This window comes from Fulmarus glacialis, unplaced genomic scaffold (genome assembly GCF_000690835.1).
Source record: "Fulmarus glacialis isolate BGI_N327 unplaced genomic scaffold, ASM69083v1 scaffold12063, whole genome shotgun sequence".
In the NCBI taxonomy this organism is placed as follows: domain Eukaryota; kingdom Metazoa; phylum Chordata; class Aves; order Procellariiformes; family Procellariidae; genus Fulmarus; species Fulmarus glacialis.
In genome coordinates, this window is record NW_009201125.1 from 40343 (window position 1) to 49504 (window position 9162).

Consider the following 9162-nt stretch of genomic DNA (forward strand, 5'->3'; position numbering starts at 1 on the left):
GCCACTCTGCCCATGGGATCTGCAGGGAGCACGGTAGCCCTGTGCATCTTCTACAGGGCCATTGCTCTAGTTTTGTGCCAGTCGGAGATGCTAGCGCTTCTAACTTCTTTTTCAGGGTAAACAAAATAGAGATTAGTATGGCACTGTTGTGCACAGGTGAAGGAAACAGCTTAAGCTAGCTACTACAGTTTCAGACAGAGATGTGAGTGTGTCCTGATTTATTCTGCTCCTCAGTACACATGATTTCATCCCAATGCAAATAGCTGCCTGCTCTTCTCTGGGCATCTACTATACTATCTCAGCAATACGAGGTTTCATGGAAGGTTTCCTAATTTTTCTTTGCTTTTTACTCAGGTAAAAATGATTTTGTCAAATACTGCATAACAAAGCAAAAACAATGAAAACAAAAACTTCACGAACAGAATTCTGGGAGTGCATGTCCCTCTCCCATAGACACCTTGTTTGTCATAGTGCTTTTCAGATGAGGTATTACACCTGACTCCTCATAATAAACTTCATTAATTATGTAATACAGGCAGAGAGGAAAACATGCCACCATTTCTGTGTAGTCACTGAGCAGAGACTCAGAATAAAATATGGGTTTGTCTAAACTTCCAGATGAAAACAAGGCCTTTAAAGAAATGTGTAATTATTTAAAAAATAATCAAATGCAAGTAGTTTAATTAGAGGGGGGTTTGGGGTTCTTCGAAATATTTTGGTTAATTGTAATTTGACATCATAAATTAGAGTCTTGAAAACTCTATTTTCAGCAGACTTTCAAGCAAGTATAATTCAAAATGCAACAACAGTATTTAAAAAAAATCTTCACAATTTGGTGTTTTGAATAGCTGCTAGTTCTCTGTATGAAAATCATTAGTATAATATCTGCTTTCACATTCTGCTGAGCACTTTTATACTATTTAAAATCTGTCATATACTGATAAATACTGTGGTGTGCCTTCCAAACAAATCTGATGTTGTGTTTTTGATGCCATTGTTCTTCAGCTTCAGTATTAGTTTTTTCTTTGATCTACTGTGTGGAAACAAAAGAGCACTATCAGCAAAAAAATCTTAAGGAAATCAAAAAACAACAGAAAGTAGATGCAAATAATTTATAATGTATACCAAGTAAGCTAGTGCTCTTTTCTTTTGCAAGAAGCTAAATTCTTCCAGAGACGTGTAGGAATTAAAGTTTGAAATTAACGTGTAGGTATTTCGGTTCAAGCAACTTCCCAAAATATAAGGAATGTGGGACTGAATGGCAGTTCATAAATCCAGTTCCAGTTCTACCACTGACTTCCTGCAAAGCCTTGGCTTATTGATTGCATCTCGTATTCTCCAATTGCACATTCACATCCACAGAAAGATACCTACCATGCAGCAATGTTAGAAGGTTTAGACTAATGTTTATACACTATGTTCAAACAATGCTGGGCATTTTTGTCGTGGTTTAATTCCCCAAACTGGAGGCCATTTTTTCCCACTTCTTTTTCCTTGTCTCGTACAGGGTATTACTATTGCTTCTCTTCTAGGATGTAGAGATAAAAGCACTTCATTATCTAGCACAATGGCTTCCCAGAAAAACTGGACTGCTCATTAATCATTATTATTAGCAGTCAGTGCAACACTGAATGATCACCTTCCTCTCAATTCAGAAGCTAACACTGAAAACACGGAAGACATGGGTAGTGTGAGGGGGCCTACCTTTCCATTTGTTTTGAATGAAAGCATCTTCTTCACCAGTTTGGTTTTGCTGCAGCTCCACTTCAGCAGGCAGTGGCTTATGCTTTGGTCTTGCATGAACGTCTTAAGAAAAATGAAGCTACTGTGAGCGCTGATACTGCCCCTGGTTAGGTTGTAGGGTGCTGAATATTGTCCTTTTGTAAAAAGCTCGCAACCAGGACTCTTAGAACCAAAACATTCCTTTCCAAGCCTGCAGATCTTTTTGCTAACATCGGGACACTGTGCTTTCTCCTTCAAACCATTTCTCTGCTTTTCACTGGAATGAAAATGCTCCAGTAACTTCATCCAAGAATTATTAATAGTGCTGGATTACTGGTGGTAGTAGGTGGCTTCCCTTTTGGTAAGAACATATGACTTCTTTAGCTTAGGACTGCAGGCACTTAGAGGGAGAGGACATCAGTTTTCTCACTGGATTTTTTCTTTCCTCTTGCTTGATAAATGGTTACTTTGAGGTGTACAGTTCAGAGAAGAGGCATCACTCAAGAGCAGTGCAGTGTGTCAGTATAGCTTCCTGACTCCCAGGTCAGGATGGGGGAGTGTGTAAATGCATCAATGAGACAATTAAAACAAATCTAAGTCCCACCTGTTGAATTCTAGCTGCATAGATCTTGCATGCTGCTGAATCCTATGTCATTCACTAAGGTTTTTAAGCATTTTCAACTGAAATTTTAGAAGTGCATAGTGTCCATGAAACAAGGTGGTAAATATGAAATATTGCCTCACATTATCTAACACAAGTAACTTCAGGGGGGCATGTTACCAGTATTTTGGGTAGATATGGTATGCTATTGTATTTACTAGCACTCCGGCACTGTGTCATTTGTTAATTAAATATATCAGGACAAAATTATCTCACCACAATTCTCAGCTCTATCATATTTCAAATAGGTTATGGGTAAAAATCTGGTATGTCAGAAATTTCACAATGCCTCCTGGAGCTCACTACATCCTTATGGGCATGCTAGTTGTTCTATTATTTAAAAGACAGCAATATGTGCTGCCCTGACACCCTTGCTAACTGCCATGTGGAAATGCTTCTTGTCATTGCTTCCTCTAGCCTTTTGGAGGGTATGGATGCTGGCAGGCAGTAGCACTTATGCAGTGGTCAGCAATAGGTCTACAGTTCATGCCTGTGTGAAGGAACCTCTTCTGATCATCTCCCCACCTTCCTGCTTTAAAAATTCAGTCATCACTTTCATCTCTGCAGGATATCCAGAGACAGCGTTTGCGTCTGTTCTTCCTCAGAGCTGATGGGTTTAATACACATGTGAGCAAGATCCCTAAAACTGCTTGAGCATAAATGGCACAAGCTTTAGCTCTTCAGTACAGTACTTGCTGGAATAATGCTTCCTTGGTTGTGTAGTCAGCAGAGAGCTCTCTGTTTGTGATTTTTACATATCTTTCATCTCAAGTCACATCTAAATGTAAAATCCAGTGTTCAGGGACATTATATGCATTTGTGACATCTTCTGCTGGGCTGCAGATTAATGAAGCAATGACTGGATTATGCAGCCTCCCTTACATGTATTTCTTCACCTCTGGCAGATGTAATATTGATAATATCCTTCATTTAATATGTCATATCCCCAAGCATAATTCAGTGGAGGTTACCAATATATTTCTCTCTTCTACTTAGCTTTTCCTAATATCATCTTGGAGAGAATTTGGCAGAGCAGAAATTGCATTTAAGAAGGTAAGGAAGAAAGTGCATTAGTGTGGCAGGCAGGAGTATTATTCTGAATAAAGGGAAAGGCAAGTTACCTGCTAGTTTTTTTGCTAAGGCATGCCATGGCCCATGTAGCATGTGTTGATTAGCAAAGTAGCTTGGACTGTGTAGTTGAAGAGTATTGTCACATTGTGACACATGGCAATAAAGAGAATCAACCTCAGTTTTCCAGATCTTGGGATACAACAAATGGAAGATGGACTGTCTGACTTAATGACAACATTCTCCAAAGCTGCTCCATGTTTTCAGATGACAATGTGCTGAGGAGATATCTGTGATAAGGACGGGGCGATTTTGTGTGTAGCTTCTCACTGTCACAGACAAAAAGAAAGCATGAAAGCCCATGAGTAGTTCTCATTGTTTCTCATTGGAAGCCAGCATGCTTCCACCAACACTAGTCTTATTCCTTACACTCCGAGGACAAACAGTGAGAATCCTATACTAGACTGGGAAAATGAGACATTAAATAGACATAATATTGATGCCAGAATGTGTGTAATCCAGGTCTAGCTGAAATCTCAGACTTGCCATAGACTTCACTGCAGAAAAAGCTTTCTATTAGCATTTTTACTTTTCTACCAGAATTGTTGGGTTTTGATTTATGCTGCCAAATTCCCCACAGAAATTAAAGGTGCTTTTTGAGTTTAGTGATCTGTCCATGTACAGAAGCAAGTAAACAGGAAAGTATGCTGTGTTTTAAAGCATTATTCATATTCATTACTAAAAAATGTCGGTTTCTAGAATTACAGTTCAAAATTTCTAACTTGTATTTACTCAGGTTCACTGATACTGCTTTTTGATTTGCATAATCTAGAAATAAATGCCATTTTATTGCTATAAGGTAGGAATGTATGAACTTCAGTTGTTGGTTTTATTTGCTGGTTTACTTGCTTTTCTCACCTCTGCGTGATTCCTTACTCCTTCCAAAATCTGATTCTTCACAGCTGAGAAGGGAGCTGCTTTCTTGAAAGATTTCTGCTTTTCATTACATCAAGCAAAGATATTAATTCATTTGTAACTGGGTATTACATATTTCCAAAACAAAAAGAGAGAAAGACTGCCTTCTCAAAGACATAGCTTACTGTATGAGAAACCTTAATCATAGGATGTTCTGTGTGTCACAGCAAGAACTTAACCTTTTCCTTGTGAACTTTTGAAATGGAGTTCTGGCAAAGCTTTCACTATCTAGAATTGAAGGGCAGGGAGAGGAATCAGCAAAATGCTAGTTTGTGCACTTCATTTTGAAATGCAAGTGCTTGCCATTTAACCATTTTATTCTTTCTTTTCTTTCCTCCAGAAATCTCCTCTATGTTTACCCTCAGAGGCTGAATTTTGCTAACCGACCGGCTTCTGCAAGAAACATTACCATCAAGATCCAGTTTATGTGTAGCGAAGACCCATCCTCTGCAATGCCGGTAATAAATGCTGAGATTTCTTAGCGGACTTTTGCTTATGTGCATTCCTGAGGAAACTCTGAAGAGAGAACTGACTGCTCACTTCCCATCACCACAGTTTCTAGTGGGGCCTTGGGAAGCCTAACATCAGAGAGCTTGTGAAGCTTGTCATTCTCATCAGAAAGCAGGGCTGTAGTCCTCACCCACAACAGGAAAGACTTGTCACTCAAGTGGAACAGAGGCATATTACTCCCTTTTATGGAAGTCTTCCTACCCTATTTTCAGACGAGTGACGTCATATTAAATCAATGCTGTGTTGGAAACTCTAATGGTAAAATTCACAGAGCTTCAGCGACCTTTTAAGAATGATGTAGGCTATCTTCCAGTGTAACTCCTCTGTATGGACTGTACGTGTACACAAATACTCGGGTGTAACACCGGAAGGTAGAAGTTGGGATCTTCGTTGCCTGAATCTGAATGGGTGCACAATCATGCAGTGTAGGTAGAGTTTTCCATGTTTGAAACACACTGTGTGTTAGGGCATACGTGTGTACTATTAGCAGAGCAGGCAGCACTGTTATGTTCAGGTTGTTCAACATTTCTCATAATAAGATCCTCTCTTCAGCTTTACCAAGCTTCAGATGTTCAGTTTGAAGTGTTCTAACCCAGACGTCTGCTTCAGCCTTAATTTTGGGGGAAATTTTCAGACAGTGTAATTGGCTATTTGAGAATAACATTGGGATAAAATCTTTTGTGAGGGGGAAAAATGAGTGGAAATATTACTCTGAGGAACTTTAATCCAACAATACGTTGGAGCAAGGGCAGCCACCTGACCAGCCTTTGTCAGCATGCTGACACTGCACACTTCGCAGTGCATACTTCACAGCCTTACTCCACATGAGCTCTGGAATTAAAATCAGAGCATCAGCAGTGTTTTCCCAAGCCGCGTTTCTTCCAGAGCTGGAGCTGTGCCATGTGAATGTAACACCGTCTTTTACACAAAACTGCATTGTTTCCTTAAACTCTGCCCATATTACGATTAGGTTTTGACAAATGCTTAGGACAGACACAGTTCATCTGGCATCCCTCTCCACTGTGAGAGAGCTTCATCTCAATGCGTATGGACTTGTGCTGTACAGATACCCTTGTCTAAGCTCATCTCCCAGGGCTCCCTTTAAAGTTACTGGATTCCAGGATCTTACCATGAGGCTGTGTCTGAAATAACGGAAGCAAATCAAGCACCAAAAATGCCTATTTCTCTTAATTGATTGTGAAAGAAGTTTGGACCTCTAAGGTAAGGTGAGATGGATCTCACCCTAAATGAGCAAGCTACAACTGAAAAACAAACTTCTAAATATAATTTTAATTTAATTTAGTTAAATGCAATGTGACAATGTGTAAGAGGCTTACCATAACTTTATTCCTGCAATTCCTAACTTTTTAGTGCATGACTGGGGAATGTGATGTGAGGTAGTCAGTGGCTCCGGAAATGACCTCTGCTCCATTTACCCTGAATGGTGTGTTGGGAAGATGCTTGGTAATAAGACATTTGTGTCAACGTGCTAAGATAAAATTGAAGAGTCATAGATACTGTCTAAAAATTTATACAAGGTGAGGACAATTAAATGCTTTAGACCTGACTGCTATTACTTTCTTTTCTTCTTAATGTAGGTAATTTTTGGGAAATCTTCAAGTCCAGAATTTGTGCAAGAAATATACACCGCTATCACATATCACAATAAGTAAGTATTGTTACTATTTGTATGACTTGAGAAGTATAAATCATGACCTTTTCACATAATTCTTAGCCTACATACTTCATCAAGGAGTGCTGATACTAATCCATTTTAAACATTTACATTTTATGCGGATTTGTCATATCTAATTTGGATGGCTACATGCATTTGCGTAAGTGACCATTGCGTAAGCAACCATTGCTTTTCATGTTTGGAGCTTTTCAGAGGTTAGCTGAGAATATTCCTAATCTGAAGATTAAGGAGCAGGAGCAGGAAGCATCAGCACAACTTTGTAACAGCATTCATTTCAATGAATTCACAGATCCAAAAGAGCTGAAGGGGCATTCTCGTTCTCATGAATGTGGACTCGGGATTTAGGATTTACACAATAAATGTGCTGGAACCCAGAATTAAGATTGAATGTTTTTGAAAGTATCCTGATGATGATACCATCTATGCTCTTCCTGATTCACAGCTGTAGAAAGTTCATAAATATAGCTGTATATATATGTACTTTGTTTAACTCAGCTCTGAGGCTGTTCGCAGGACTTACACAGTTTTTATAACCATAGCATCTAAAAGCCTACTGGCAAATTTGCCTTCTGCTCCGTCTCATACTTACATTGGAAATATGCTTGGCATTTTTCCTAAACAGGTCCCCTGATTTTTATGAAGAAGTGAAAATTAAGCTGCCAGCAAAACTCACAGAGAAACACCATCTATTGTTCACGTTCTATCACATCAGCTGCCAGCCAAAGCAGGGAGCATCTGTGGAAACCCTCCTCGGGTATTCAGTAAGTTCCATGTGATATATGTGTGTGTGTGTGTGTATATGTATCTACATCGTGTGTGTGTGTGTGTGTGTGTGTGTGTGTATGTATCTACATCCCGTGCAAACAGACCCTTTACTTGTCAAGAATTTTGTCACATATTCCCTTTCTGGTTATGGTAATACATCAAAACCAGTGGAAGGTCTTAATGTCAATTCACAGAGAGAAACCAGATGCAATCTGTGCTATGTTACATCCTCATCCTATAATTTTACATTGTTAAGTGTCTTTGAAGTTGACGAATTCACGTGATGCAACTGAAGTATGCACCTAAATATTTGCAACAGCAATGCTTTGTAGCATATAGCTTAATTCTGTTAGATTCTATTTATTGCAAGGAAAAAACCCTAAAACATATGCAATTACAGTTATTTACTGTTATCTAACATGTTCATACGTGAGGTAACAACTAATATAATATTTTCAATTAGGTTTTACATGGCATATCATTTATGTTCTAAAGTGTCTTTTACCCACATCAAAATTAAAAACCAGAAAGAATCTAGAAGGTAAAATGTAATTCTCTTGCATTTATTATCTTCATATTGAGACTAACATGTTTTAGCTTAAGAAATACATACTGTACCATAGTCTCTTTGACCTTTTTCTTTATCGATAGATATTGTTAACTGGAGAGATTTTAAAATAAGAGGAGAGCATAGATGTTGATAATACTTCAGATTTGAAAGTCTTAGTGCTATGGTCAGCAATTGAGCTCTGGGGCCAGGCAAGTGCTTTCCATGTCTTCCTGCTGTGAAGTTTGTGGGTTTTTTTGATCCCAGTACCGAGAATCCTTTAAATAGACTTTCTTTTATGGACAGATAGAGTCCCACCAATGTCAATGGGATTGGTAAGAACTATATTAGTTTGTAGTTCAGGAGCAAGACTTGACATAGGCGAGGACTTAATTTTCAAGCTTCTATTCACCTAAATATAAAATGTTTCTGCCCTGCGATACTCAAATGCACAGCCTCTTTCACACTTGAATAGAAGAAAAATTAAGTGTGTTCAACTATCAGTACAGAGTCATTCTGGCCTTAATCCTTATGGTGTCCACAACCAAGATACTTAATTTATCCTTACCAAAACTTGAACTCTGTTGATTTGCTTCAAAGCTAAGGATCAGTCTACTCAAGATACGTGGTTTTTTAAATGAAAACATGGAGTCTACTAAATCCTTCTGGTAGGATATATTAGAAAAATATATGTCACACAAGAAAAGTTCTGTGTTTGTTTCCTTCAAAAGGGATGGTTTGTAAAGCAGTCTTCTACATTTTTCTACAGTAGCTATCAGTGAATTTAAAATGCAAAGAAATTACTGTTGAATGGGTTAGAGCAGAGAAGCTTGGGTCAATATCTCATTTGTTGTTTTGTTGACTGCACATAACAAATTAGATAATAGAATAGTCATGAATATTGCAGTGTTTTCTCTTCATTTGTTTCAGTGGCTGCCGATTCTATTAAATGATCGTCTTCAAACTGGACATTATTGTCTTCCTGTTGCATTGGATAAGCTGCCTTTCCACTATTCAATTCACTCTCCTGAGGTAACAAAGAAAATTATGAAAATAAAATATTTTCCTAATGTAGAAGAACAGCATAAGTGTTTACAAACTAATGTTGCTGTCTGCGTGTAGATAATGCCTCCTTTTTGTACTTGAAAAGGGGAAAGCTCTGGAGGAAAATGTTGTTATTATTGTCACTGGTGTTATTATTATTATTTTATATTGTTT

At 38.2% G+C, this 9162-nt stretch overlaps 1 protein-coding gene across 1 annotated transcript in view; it reads left to right on the forward strand.

Moving 5' to 3' along the window:
* Nucleotides 1-8976, forward strand: part of LOC104073896 (dedicator of cytokinesis protein 8-like) — a gene marked incomplete at its 3' end in the record, with an annotated part of 29004 nt that extends 20028 nt beyond the window's left edge. The window contains exons 14-17 of the mRNA XM_009573831.1: nt 4767-4884; nt 6535-6605; nt 7255-7393; nt 8875-8976. Of these exons, the coding sequence (XP_009572126.1) occupies nt 4767-4884; nt 6535-6605; nt 7255-7393; nt 8875-8976 (430 nt within the window). The remainder of the gene's footprint in view (nt 1-4766; nt 4885-6534; nt 6606-7254; nt 7394-8874) is intronic.
* Nucleotides 8977-9162: the final 186 nt, after the last annotated feature.